Genomic DNA, 14,296 nt, shown 5'->3' on the forward strand with positions numbered 1-14,296 from the left:
GAACCAACGTCAGTAGTGAAGTGTGACCTTAAAACATTTATTTACAGCACTCACCCTAATAATGAAGGTTTTCATATAATGAACCATAAATACAAGTTCGAACAGCATTATGTTTTGGAAACACATTACCTCAGCTGCAGAAAGTTCCACTCTCTGTAAACAGGCAGCCAAAGGGTTTGTGCTGCAGAGGGTTGGGCCTAATTGTCCCAAGGACAAAGTAAACATAAAAACTTGTTGCCCTTGACCCCAAACAAGATGTCCCGCCGGGCTATAGGAATTCCACATCCTGGAGATAGAATAAACTGCCTAAATACCGGAGCCTGACTGCAAGACCCCAGATTTAAGTTAGCAAGGTTATGTTAAACCATGGTAGTTTGGGAAATATTACTGGTATTGAACAGGTTATATTTGCTGTATTGGTATCCAAAAATGCTGCCTGCATTGTTGCTACAAGTAGATGATGGTAAGCAACAAACCACTGCTTGTGCGCAGAGAGCTCTCAGAGCTGCTGAGTTATTTACAAGGAAGTAGTACATGTGAGTTGTGCAGTAAACAAATTTAAGAATTTTCTTTGGGGTGATATTTTCTTCATGAAGTCTGGATTCTGTATCAGCTAGAGGGCTGTAGAATTACAGGAGTACATCTTTTCAGGGGAATATATACACCAGGTGTTAGAAATTATGCAGCTGACCATTTTTCCAGATTGGCCTTGTACTCTGGGATTGAAGGGTTAGCGTTTGAAGAATTGTGTATTGTCACCCAGTATGTGGTCCTGCAAGACTATTTGCGATCTTGACTAAACACAATACATTTAAATCAAATCAAATTAAATCATAAATATTTATAAAGCGCGCTACTCACCCGTGCGGGTCTCAAGGCGCTAGGGGGAAGGGGTTACTGCTGCTCGAAGATTTAAAAGATTGAAGGCCAGAAAAGAAAATGGTGAGTGAGAAGATGAGGATGTTCTTGGCTGTGAAGGCTGTAGTGGTTGGAGGGAGATAGATAACTGTTCAGAAGGACTAAGTTGATCATGCCACTAGCGCTGAGAGGAACAGTCATTAGTCTAGCTCACAAAGGAAATGTATGTGTGGTCAAGACCAAAGAACGTAAAAGGGAATATTTTTGATGAATGGGTGTACTCCTATATGTGGTGAGGAGCATAAGGAAGTGCGCGGACTGCTCAGTCAAGGACAAGTTATGTAAAACTCAGAAAGAAACCTGTGGTTTGCATAAACTTGACTAATGAGCCTTGGAAGGAGGGAGTAGTAGAAACAGTTGAACCTTTTAAAGGCAAAAGAGCTATTCCTCATTTAATGGTGGCAATGGCCTGGAGTGGCTTGTGTGGGTAACTTATCTTCAGATGCTCTCATAAATCTTCTAGAAAATATGTTCTGGAGGAAAGGCCTCCCTATAGGTTCTATTTACTGACAACAGGTGTTAATGTATTAAGACAATTAAGGAGAGTATATAGTTATCGGGGTATGGTCTAGACTGGAGAAGAGGTACAAACCCAGCTGCGGTCATACCATCTTTCCCAGCATATGGCAACTGGTCAAGTTTTATTTGAGTTGTCCAGCGGATACAAGCCTGACTAAAAATTGGTCCTGGGATGGAGTAGAAGAAAGGGTTGGTTGACAGGAGGAATGCTGTGAAAAATATGCTGCGGGTAGGCAACTTAGTGAGGATTAACTCGCCACTGGTAGCTAATGCGTGGCCCAAGTTCACAGGACTGAGCAAGCATTAGTAAAAACCAATAGGTTTCGCCTATGCAAAATTCATTGGCTGTGTCAATGTTTTTACATGTTGCACAGCAGTGTGAGCTGCTGTCTAAAATGGCTTCAAGAGAAAAAAATAAGGCACTATGACATGGCTGGCACTGACTCCGTCATAGCATTTATTTTTGTTTTTTAACTTTAAGCCCTGGGGTAGATGGCAGGCGCTTTATTTTGCAGGGTGGTAATTCACACACCGGTGCAATAGATAATAGTGGACAAGCACATTCACCACAAACATCCGAGTGTGGCCCCTGAACCCATAAACAGATAAACAGAGAAGTTCTTGCTCTGCACAAAACACCAGGCAGTTTGGCAAGCAAACACAACAAAACGTGAGGCAGGCGGGTGCACAGTTGCATTTCTGATCTGTGACCACACGTTCTGCATGGACTGTATGGCACGAACATCGCGGGGATTGTGCAGCCACACTGGACAATACGTAATGTCAATGGAGCACGGGATAACTTCTCACTGAGCCTAAGAGACGCGTTCACACAATGCTTAATAAATCGCCGCTCCTTCTTAAAAAAAAAAAAAAATGATACTGTCTGTACTATTTTTTTTTTTTTGCAGTTTTACATAGTGCAAACCCAACCTGAATGTATTGGGGCACTTCAAACGAGAACTAGTTACATATCGAAGGACACAGTCATTTTTTTGTAAGCACGGGGAAGATTGTACTTTGCTCAGAATCACATGATGTTCAGCCAACCTGAGACTAGAATTTGGTTTCCCCTAGCTCCAAAGTCGGCAGCTCTGACCGTTACGCCACAACCTCTGCCGATAACACAATTTTCCTTCTACAAACAGTTTGCATCTTTTCCAGATCAAAGTGGCTAAAAAGCCAGTTGAACTCGAACTCATTCTAAGCTATATCAACATGTTGTGCTGCTGTGCCTCAGGTATATTTGCAAATCCCAAACCGTGAATTCGTCTACATTGTTTTCATGATTTGATTTCATAACAAAACGTACAACGATTTCAATTGTGGTTATTAATTTTCCTGAAATGCTCTCGTTTCTTTTTAGTACGTAGAAGATGAGTATAATTTTTTGTTCCTGAGGAAGCGAGTTTGCTGTGAAACATATGTTGGCCTGTATTTAAGAATTTCACCCGACAGAAATAATACTTTAAATAAAGCAATCACCTATTCAATTTCAACTGCTGTAGAACTGAAGTGTATCATTTTTTTACCTCTGAAACTTGCCTCTATATTTTGTACTTTGAAACCCTTCGATTACCATTTATGTACTTATGATGCCATAGATTTCCAGAATTGTTGGGGATTACTCTCACTGACAGGATTCTCAAGCGGTCATTTGGAACAAGGCGACCCGTGGCTGAAGGGCAAATAAATGCTGTTTCCTGTGGTCACTGCAGCCTGTGGTCAGTGCTCCCTGCTCCACAACCTATAGCAGCCTGGGCACAACATGTCCATCAGACATATTGGAATGAGGAATTCCTTGGTCGTTAATTGTACATGGTAAATCTCCAGGATTAATAATTACATTGCTAAACGAAAACTTCCAAATTCATCACTTGCTGTTTAAAATTATTGCATAAACTTGACAAATGAGCCTTGGAAGCTCCATGGTTCTTGCCATAGTGCTCGCCCTTCAGAACATTTCTCAACGAGTTATATTTTGGTGTAGATTTACTTACAACTGTATGGAATAATTTCTACACTTTTTTCTGTCTTTGCTACAAGCTGAAAAAAGTACAGCCTCATAGGGTCCTGCAACAGTCTGTGAGTACTGAACAGTATTCTGTATTGGTAGTTTTGTTTGTCACTGGTGTCTCAATGCCAAGGTACTTTTGCTCTCTAACTGAATAACCAAGTAAATCATAGTGGGCAGCTGGACCTCTGAAGGCAGTGGTGCTGGGGCTATCTCCATGAGAAGAAAGGGTTTAGTAACCAAGATACAATATGATCCATAACAATCGATCACATAAACATCACTCAAGCACACTGTCTGCGAAAAAAACGTTTTAGAAGGGACCAGATGTGTTAAAACCAATTTATCAAAATGTTGAACGCTTCTTCTTAGGCTGAAATACATTTTTACAGGCTCAAGCTTTATTACAACAAATAAGCGCCTGATTTTTGCCAACTTTAGCCTTATCTTCTGATGCAGGCTTCTTGCACAGAGCCACAGGACCACAGAGTTTTTATTTAGATATGCTTTGGCTTAAATGAATGCAAGACCTGACCTTCAATAACGAAGATGTTAGTGGTATGACTGCTGTCTAAATTGATAAAGTTGAGTGGATTGAGGAATAACTGCTGGATAGTTTCTGTTTAAGAAAATAAAAAAACATGATTAAAAATATCTTACGAGGCTTAGTTCTGTGTATCTCCAGGATCTCAGCAATCAGGTCTGGAGTATTTTTTGTAAGATTTTTTCTCAAATAGCCTGAGAATATGGGCAAGGGATACAAATGTGGAGAATCTAGGTCACCCTCTCCTTCAGTGTTATCTGTCTTGCATGCATGTGGCTTGAATATTGGGAATCTATCTGCAAAGCTGCATGGGAGAGGGTTAGAAAATGAAATAAAAGAGAAGACTTGCAGGATGTACAAATAGGGAAAGGACGGGATGATATTTCAGACATCAATAGCAGGAGTCGGTTTGCATATCAACAGAATGGGAAGCCTGCAGGAGTGGACTCTCTCATGTGAGAGGGTTTAGTGGCATGAGTAAGGGAGCTGCAAGGCACTAGTAGCAGCTGGATCTCTTCGAGTCAGTGCTTAATTTGTAAAAGAATAAGTGGCAGCACCCAAAGTGTTGCTCAGAAGCTGGCAGCCAGTGCGACCTAAAGTTCGGGAGTTGAAATCAGGGCTGCATAGTCTTGCTTTCAACTGGTGCCACTTTTTTCCACCATCAGACACTCCCTGCCTCTTTATCACACTCTTGAATGTGCTTTTGCACCCATGGTATCTCTCTTTGCAAATGTTTTCGGTCTTTCTTTTTTTTCCTTTTTTGTGTTTTTCTCTGTAGAGGAAAAATAGGTGTTGGCCCCAAAAGTTGAGTGACAGTGGGCCCCACCAGCAACCAACGACTTAAACTAAACACTTTTCAGGTGGATCTGTCAACCTAGAGGCTACATGGTAATTAGGTGTTGCTTGAAAAGATGAGATGTCAGCTGTTTTTTAAAGCGATCAAGGATTGGGACCTGTTGAATCTTGATGACACTGAGTTTCAAAACCCTGGAGCGTACATGAGAAAGCTTAGCACCTTCCTTTTCCATAAAGTATTTCCTTGTGTCTAGCCTGGTGATAAGGCTGCAGAGTGTCTAGTGAATTTCTATAACGATTTTAAACTTTAAAGACAAGTATAGCCGTGTGCTGAAGCTTACTGCTTTGAGATCCTGGCAGCAGGTCTTGAATGTAATTTAAGTAGGTAGGAGATGCCAGCGTAGTTCTTCAGAGGGTTGGTGTGATACTTCAGAAGGTATCTGGGGTCTGATGTACTACTCCCATTCACAGCCGAGGGATCAGCAATTTGTACTATGTACTAATAGGTTGCACTGCAAATTGAACGTTCACAAGGAGTTGCTGAAGAATATGAACTACGCAATGTCATGGCTTGCTAATGCAGGGATATAGAGTAGCAAGAAACAAAAGAAGCAACAGACCTCCATCTTTGCGTTGCATTTACAAATACAGATTTATTGGGGTGTTGGAATCTGATCAATGTTTTTCAACTGCAATTGAGTTTACAAACCACTGATACATTCCTATCCCAAATCACAAATATAAGGGTGACAACCCCTTTCTTGCCTTCTACTACGTGTGTTGCAGAGTAATCTGTGATCGCAGGCTTTGCGACCACCAAATGCCTTTGGACATCAGGCCTTTGATGAGGTAAGTCACTGGAAGTAGGAAACTCTCAAAGCAGAGGTCACATGGCTTACACAATGCCAATCAGCCAGGTGTTTTCGTAACCTGGATAGTAGTTCATAAATCGGTTTCTAGTACAAAAAGTTATATTATGAAGGGCACAGCCAGCTGAGGAAAGGCGGTTTTAGTCTTGTATGTAAATGTGAGGTTTGTGCTATGTGAAGGTGGGAGACCGCTGATGAGTGAAGGAGTCAAGCAATCCACAAGTGAGCTACTCTAAAACCTCCTGCTGATTGGAACCAGTGGTGACGAGCACAAATTGTGTTGTTCCTTAGCTTGAAATAGGCATTGGACAATCATGCTTAAAAGGTGATGAGTTGCTACTAGAAATAATTGGCGATGGGACTAGAAGATCTCTTTCGGTAGAGCACATTATTACCTTCAGCTATGTATGAGATCCAAGGGAGCCATGAACAGGTTGTACTTTACTAGCAAGAGAACTGAACTTTAGGCAACAGCAGAGGTGAACAGGATGGGCTGGGACTGGCATAAACTAATCTGGGCTCTGTTGTTCAGGTAGGATGTGAACCACTGCAAGATGATGCTGCTGCATCCAATTTAGAGTGTGAGTGGGAAAGTGGATTATTAGTTGGAGTCCATAGTAGTTCACTATTCTTGTTTGGCCCAATAAATATTTCAGTAATTTAAACTTGAGGTCAACCCTTTGTAGCTATGGTGCAGAGAAAACAGGCTTATCTTAAGAAAATGTGTAAAGCATTTGGAAGTACCAAAACAGTTAAAAAGTCAACACTATAGCCAAGAAGGGTTGAACGATGATGGATCCTGGTTGGCGACGGTCCCGCTGCAACTGATTTGTTGCTGCTGAGAAGAAAGTAGCGGGAACTGTGGTGAAGTCAGGCTCATCAGTAGGTAGGCTGGCAGGTTGGCACCTGTCCCTCAACGGTCCTTCAGACAAAAAGTGAGCAAAAGTATTTTAAGTCCCAGGTTTTTAACAGACAGGAGGAGTACATGTGGACACCAGTTCAGGGTTCCAGACCTCAGGAACAGCACATGGGGGCGTAATGGGGCAGATGAGGGTCATGGGTCTCTCTAACAGGAGTCACCAGCAGAGTCCAGGGCAGATCTGCTTTAAACTGGTCAGCTAGACTTTTTCAGGAAAGTGGGCTTCTTGCAGAGTTTGTTTCCCTATAGCTTAAAAGGAGGTCAGCCAATGGACCCTAGAAGTCCACTTCATTTTCCTGGGTTTAAGTGAGAGCAGGTCCAGGCTTTCATGTCTCGTCAAAGGTCTCAAGAGCAAGTGTGGTCCTTCTGTTTTCCACCACATTTATGCCTGGCACAAGCCTATGAGTGGAGTGACTCCTGGCCGCTTCCTATCCAACAGGAAAAAAGATCCCCAGGGTCAACACTACCCACTTCTGCAGCAGTTCCTCTTTGCCAAGCCGCAAAAACTCCCACAGTATCTAAATCCAACATTACAGAACATTTCTTTCCGTATGCAAGGCTCCCGTGTTCACCCTAGAGGTGTGGCCAGGGAAATGAGCAACCCCGCTGCTGTGGTCGCTCACTATCAGATCTGGGACATCTAATCTCCCACTGGGATTGGTGGATGGCTGAGGAGAGGGAAAAGAGGGGGCAGACCCAGATGTTCGCTACATCTGCCTGTGACAGGGCATGGCTCTTTGAAGTCATCTTATTAGAGAAGCATCAAGTTGTCAAGCAGTGATTTAAATGGGAACTTATTGAAATATCTGCCAATTGTCTTTGTGATTTCTGGTTTATCTAGCTTGTGGGGGAATGCATGGATGAGGTTGTTGCATCACACATTATCATATTTAGAATAATTTGCAGCAGTAACATATGTGTATTGGACTTTGGGGGAGTATGCCATAAAAGTATGTGTACTGCTGTGGGTGGGGTGGTTAATATATGTCCTGATGTTTATGTTAAAAGCACAAGAAAATAAGTTATTATGCTTCATACACATTTATTTTACATAAATTATTCTTTTTGTGTATATCATGTGTATTACCTTGGGAGAGCAATATGACCATATCATGCCTGCGTGGAGCCTTAAGAGGGGATAACAATCTTTGGATGAGTATCTGCTTCTGCTTGTGAAGGAAAGAAATACTGGATATATACAGGAAAATGTCATACACACTGGATGGGCAGAACTCCTAGAATGCTGTTAAATAAAATGGAACTGAGCGGGCACTTGCTTGAGGGAGTAGTTAAAATATATTTCTGGGGGTTCATGTGTTGTCTGTACTATGAGGGTGCATACAACTTTATATTAACTGTGTACCACATCCAATAGTGTAGACTTGTCACTAAATTCTGTTTGATATAAAGAACTTAGTGGACACTTAAGGGGAATTTTAGTATTGTCCAGGAAGACCATCTGTCCCAAGATACTGTCTAACCCTATTCTGGAAACTTTATTTGGTACTTCTGTTCAGCAGATAAGAGTGGGAGGCTGGATATCCATTAGGTCCACACCCTGGAGTCATTATGAGGCAGAGCTCTAGCATCACTTAAATGTTTTTGATACATTATATAAAAGGTGATGGAGAACATCAACACTACCTTCGCAACAAAGAAGTGTGAGAGGTGGCAGGTATGGCTGTTCAGTCAAATTCTCATCTATAATTCAGAGTCCCATATAGAGAGCATGCATGAGGGGCAGGGCTCTGTATATCTACACAGGGGTTTGTATAATATATATTTTTTAAAACATATAGTACCTTTACAGAAAAGTAGTACTGCTGAGAGTAAGTCACATAAGTAATAATCAGAATTACATATGTTAGTTACTACAGATGTGTATTCCTATGCACCATTCACTAAAAATAAACATTGCCATGCATGACACTAACATTTGGAGCATGCTCACTGAGTGTCATGATCAGGCTGGACATTTTATTGTCCTCTTTACCTCATTCAGAAAGATGCCAGATTCAGTAGATGTCTCATAGGAATCATCATCGCTGTCTTCTTCATCAGTGTCTTCTGTCTGATGAAAAAAAGAACAATAAATGCGAGATAGTAAGGATCTCATGATCAAATCAACCACATTAATAGGTCGTTTGTCACTATAAATTCTATGTTTTTTGCCGTTATACAATGCTACACTTCTGAAGGCCACACCTACAAGCTTGATACATACAGCCTCTCCATGCAAAGGACCATAGCTATCTTCAAGTACAACAAATACAGCACACTAATGGGAGAACTATGTACATGGTATTGACCAATGATCCACAGAGTATAAAAAAGCAAAACGACAATTCCAATGGTATACAGTAAAAAGAGCAAACACGAGGAATAACTGAATAAGATTACTAATCACACAGAAGATTTTCCGTGATTCAAATTGCTGAGTTTCTATAATCTGCTACATGAAACCTTGCATAAACTTTAGTGCAAAAAGAACCAGTCTAGATTTCACTAGACGGCTCACTATATGGGCAAAGAGCTACCTTCTTCCATAGTCTGCTTTCTCAGCTGTTTCGCAAGCCCATTGGTGTCTCTAGTGCTAGACAATTTACTGAAGAATGCTCGGACCTTCTCAGTCAGCTATATAGCACAAGTGGATACCCTTTAATTGGCTTGTCTAATTCCAGGCAATTTACCAAAGACAGTACACTACTTCTCATGCAATGTGGATTTTGCACTGGTGGACACACAAGAAACAAAGCACCTCAACACAATCATTGCTTCTCTGTGAACAATATGGTTTTGCAGGGCTTTAGACATCTGATTTGCTGGATTCCTTTCTAAGTGCACTGTCTAGCAAATTCTAAAGTACTGGTTTTGCAATGGAATTACAGTTATACCCAGGCTAGTTGCTTTCTAAAAGGTGACAATTTATAGGCTAGTCATTTTCCAAAAAGTTGGACTTTAAAGACAATTGCCTTAAGAACTCATTTCATCACAGTGACCACCCATTGGATGATGCTTTTCAATTCGGTACAACTATTCACAGAGAACTAACTAAGCAGATCTACATGGAAGAGATCTGGAATTCCATACATCTCAGATAAACACACCTAGCTGCAACAGGTTTGGAGGTTCAGGGCATGTATTAATGTAAAATTGCTATCTGTGTATACTTGCGTGTCATGCTTCGATCAGAGGGCTATGATGCTGTCGCGAATCCAACCTCCCACTCACTCTCTGTTGATGGCAAGATACCTAAGCATAACAACCAGAGATAATGAGGGGAACATTGGGGGTAGCAGAGGGGGGATAGAAAGGGACACGGATTCTACTTTTCTGCTTCATCAGATCAAGAGGCAAGACAGATCAGCAGGTGCTGGAGTCTTGATGGCAAAAGAACACACAACATTGAGGAAAGTACATAGCAGAAGGTATTTCATCAAACAACAATAATTCTCATTGCTTATCAAACTTCTTGTTGGGCTTAACTGTTACAAAGCCCACGCCGATCTGAATACAGGTGTGAAGCCCCTGGATGCCAAAGAAAGACAAGATTTCGGGAGGCAGAGCTGATTGCACAAATAAACAAGTGAGCAAGGAGAATTTAATCTGCCTAATCCGAGAAAACCAAAAGAAGGAGAAAATAATAATGGCCCTGAACTAGTCGAAACAGAAAGCCATGCAACAAATGGAAAGTTGGCATGCTGTTACAGCATACTTTTATCAGGCTTAAATAGTCTTCTGCCAACGCTGCTCTAACATGGAACCAGAAGTGAATATACAGGTCAGTCAGTGGTCTAAACTTGATCTTTGTTTCCAAAGTTCGGCCTTTCAGAGTTTCCAGTACACCTTATAGCCATATATCCGATTACGTGGCAAGTGTCCTTACTCATGTTTTCAGTGACCTTCCTCTCATTGTTTCACACACCCCTTCCCAAGCTGTCAACCTTACTTGCCTGAATTCTTCTGGCTACTCCCATCAAAAAGAACTTCCCACTTGTAATGCTGTTGCGCATCTTGGTTTATTGTTGTATCTAGCATGAAACTCACCAATCAACCTGAAAGCATGCAGAAGGAACTCTAGCTTGTATTCTGGTGATCTGATGAGAGAAGGAGCACTTTACCCAGAAGATCCAGCAGGTTTTACATTATTGACATGTGCAAATGTATGAATTTGCCACTTGGTCTGGGTATTTCAGTCTCAGAGCCACAGCCCCAAACTTCAGAACTTAAAAGGGATTTACACATATAGGGGCAAATTAGAGATCAGTTTATGTCATTAACAGGATTTTAGTGGAGAGCCAAACCGTATCCCCCTGTTTATATTAAGGATTAGGGAGTTTATGGGTATTTTCTGACATCTTATAAGCTAATTTTGCTGCCAATAGATGTATGCACACTAATTGTCTAATCACCCAAAATGTGATGAGAGTTATGATATTTAGGGAACCTGATAGGGAGCTACACGATTTGTTAACATATGTGGATGACACCCAAAATTGCAATATAAAGTGCTCAATAAGCCGTGCATTGACCACATTATAGGCATATTACTCCAAATTAAACCCTGTGTTTCTCTTCATCTCAGGAACAGTATGATGGGCTGCCTTAACTTCTCAGATGGTGTGGGAAACTGGCACTCTGTTGCAGTACTCTCCCTCCCCACTTTTTGCCTTGTTTCTGGATTCAACTTTGACTTGAGAACTCTGGGACCGTGCTAATCGGGTTCCCAGTGCCAGTGTTCTTTCCCTAAGAACTGCAAAGGTAATTGGCAACACCTTAACCTGCCACTATAAGTCCCTAGTAAATGGTACTTAGGTACCCTGGGCATGGGGTAGTAAAGGTGGGCCCCTGAGGCAGGAGCACAGATTATGCCACCCTTTATGGTCATGCATCCAGATGCACCCAACACTGCCATTGCAGGCTGAGTGTCCTGGTGCAATCCCAAAATGCAAACTCAACATAGCACACAGCCTGTGTGCCCTGTCCTTTATACACTGCATGCAATATAGGCAAGTCACCTGTCTGGCAGGCCTTTTAGCCCTAACGCAGGTTGCACTAAACTGTATGTGAGGGCATAGCTGCATGAGGAATATGCCTCAACCGTGTCCTTCCCACACCTGGGACATAGTAAGTGAACAGAGCATCCATTTTAAATGTGTCTGCTGGACACTAGGCAGCACAGGATTCCCAGCTACATGATTGATACTCTGAACCCTGGCTTGTTTGTTATCAAACAACTCAGAATGCTAAATACAAACAGATATTAGTATGGAATTTAAATTGTACCCAGAGGTCACCTTAGATGTGCCCACTGCAAAGGCTAATTACCCAGGCATGGTTGCTGGCCGGTTCCAACCAGCCTACCACCAACAGACAGGATTCTGGGCCCTTGGGGAGAGAGCCATTACTCTTTGCGGCCAGAGAACAAAGCTCTTCCTGGGAAGAAGTGCTACTCCCACCTGCCCCAGGTATGAGCACAGCCCTGCCTAAGAGCTTGAAACTCCACCCCAAGCCTGCTGCTGTCCCTACTTTTGGCAGGAGCAACAGTGAGAAAATCAAAGGATAGGAGAAGTGGCCCTACCTATCATGCACCACCCCAAAGGTGTTGCATGCGAAATGTAATCTCCATTTCATTTTCCTCTATCTTGGATGGAGGGAAAATAGTCAATCAGGTGTAGGAAAGTGACCTCTGCCCACTGGTAGTGGTCACTTACTGGGTTTAGCCACCCTAATGTAGATGGCCCATTGGCCACTACCAGGTTCCCCCATAAGCGCCCCTAAATACAGTATTTAGAGGTCATCCCTAGACCAAGAACTCAGATTCAACTGACAAAGAAGACCAGCAACAAGAAGATTCAAAGACACAAGAACTGTGGACCTGCTGCACAAAGAAAAGACACCAAACCCTGCCTGCTGCACCCAGGACCCGACAATTGCCACTGAGGAGCTGCTGGACAATTGGAAAAACTCTAAAGAACCCCAGAGGCCCTCTAGGCTTTTTGCCAGAGAACTCCCTCCAGAATGGAGTTACTACTCTAATTCCACAAGGAACCATCAAGCCAGTGAAGTCCACTTCACAGACCGGACGCCGCAGCTGGACCAAACTTCATACCAAAGACTGCAAGGACAAACCCTGTCAGTGTGCCATGTTTCGTGGCACTGCGCCCTCCAGTGGCTGTACCATAACAATACCCTGAGTTTTGGTCATCTGACTTCAGACTACCAGATAAATAGCCCACCCAGGACCATAAAGGACCAGGAGGAAGCCCCAGTCGAGGGACTTCAAAAAACAACCTGGACCTCCCACCAGAGTGCCTCGAGTGTCCTGCAACTGACCCTTGAACCTACTTACCTCCTGCCTCTGAAGGCACCCTTGCGCACAGCTTCTGGCTCACCGATCTGCTCTGTAGCCGGCCGACCTGTGCTCTGCACTGAAAATCCATCTGCGTCCTAAGGGGACCTCTTGCGACCTCAACACTTCAAGAGGTCCCCAGGATTCACCTTTAAACTTACCTGTGCAGTGCTTTTCCAAGTGGTCCCCCGCAGTGGCCTTGCACCAGCTCCAGGGACCTTTTCCCACTTCTCCCGCCAGAACTGGGAGCAGCCTGAACTTCTCCAGCTGGAACGGTGTGACTGTAGGAAGGTAGCCTCTTTCTAGCCTTGTTACCCCCACTTTTGGCCTGTTTGTGAGTATATGTCAGGGTGTTTTTACTGTCTCACTGGGATCCTGCTAGCCAGGGCCCCAGTGCTCATAGTGGAAACCCTATTTGTCAGTGTGTTTGATATGTGTCACTGGGACCCTTCTAGCCAGGACCCCAGTGCTCATAGTTTGTGGCCTATATGTGTTCCCTGTGTGGTGCCTAACTATATCACTGAGGCTCTGCTAACCAGAACCTCAGTGTTTATGCTCTCTCTGCTTTTAAAATTGTCACTGCAGGCTAGTGCCTAATTTTACCAATTTTGATTGGCACACTGGAACACCCTTATAATCCCCTAGTATATGGTACCTAGGTACCCAGGGTATTGGGGTTCCAGGAGATCCCTATGGGCTGCAGCATTTCTTTTGCCACCCATAGGGAGCTCAGACACTTCTTACACAGGACTGCCACTGCAGCCTGAGTGAAATAACGTCCACGTTATTTCACAGCCATTTTACACTGCACTTAAGTAACTTTTAAGTCACCATTCACTTAGTGAAGGTTAGGTGCAAAGTTACTTAGTGTGAGGGCACCCTGGCACTAGCCAAGGTGCCCCCACACCGTTCAGGGCAATTTCCCCGGACTTTTTGAGTGCAGGGACACCATTACACGCGTGCACTACATATAGGTCATTACCTATATGTAGCGTCAACATGGTAACTCCGAACGTGGCCATGTAACATGTCTAGGATCATGGAAATGTCACCCCAATACCATTCTGGTATTGGGGGGACAATTCCATTCTGGTATTGGGGGGACAATTCCATGCATCCGGGCCTCCAGCATAGAGCCCAGGTACTTCCAAACTAACTTTCTGGGGTCTCCTCTGCAGCTACTGCTGCTGCCAACCCCTCAGACAGGTTTCTGCCCCCCTGGGGCCTGGTCCCAGGAAGGCAGAACAAAGGATTTCCTCTGAGAGAGGGTGTTACACCCTCTACCTTTGGAAATAGGTGTGAAGGGCCTGGGAGGAGTAGCCTCTCCTGGCCTCTGGAAATGCTTTAAAGGGCACAGATGGTGCCC

General features: G+C 43.3%; 1 protein-coding gene across 1 annotated transcript in view; it reads right to left on the reverse strand.

Moving 5' to 3' along the window:
• Positions 1 to 14,296, reverse strand: part of LOC138246182 (uncharacterized) — a 448,661-nt gene that overhangs the window by 153,586 nt on the left and 280,779 nt on the right. Inside the window, exon 16 of the mRNA XM_069200506.1 lies at positions 8,572 to 8,649. Within this exon, the coding sequence (XP_069056607.1) occupies positions 8,572 to 8,649 (78 nt within the window). The remainder of the gene's footprint in view (positions 1 to 8,571; positions 8,650 to 14,296) is intronic.

Source organism: Pleurodeles waltl, chromosome 7 (genome assembly GCF_031143425.1).
Source record: "Pleurodeles waltl isolate 20211129_DDA chromosome 7, aPleWal1.hap1.20221129, whole genome shotgun sequence".
Lineage (NCBI taxonomy): Eukaryota > Metazoa > Chordata > Amphibia > Caudata > Salamandridae > Pleurodeles > Pleurodeles waltl.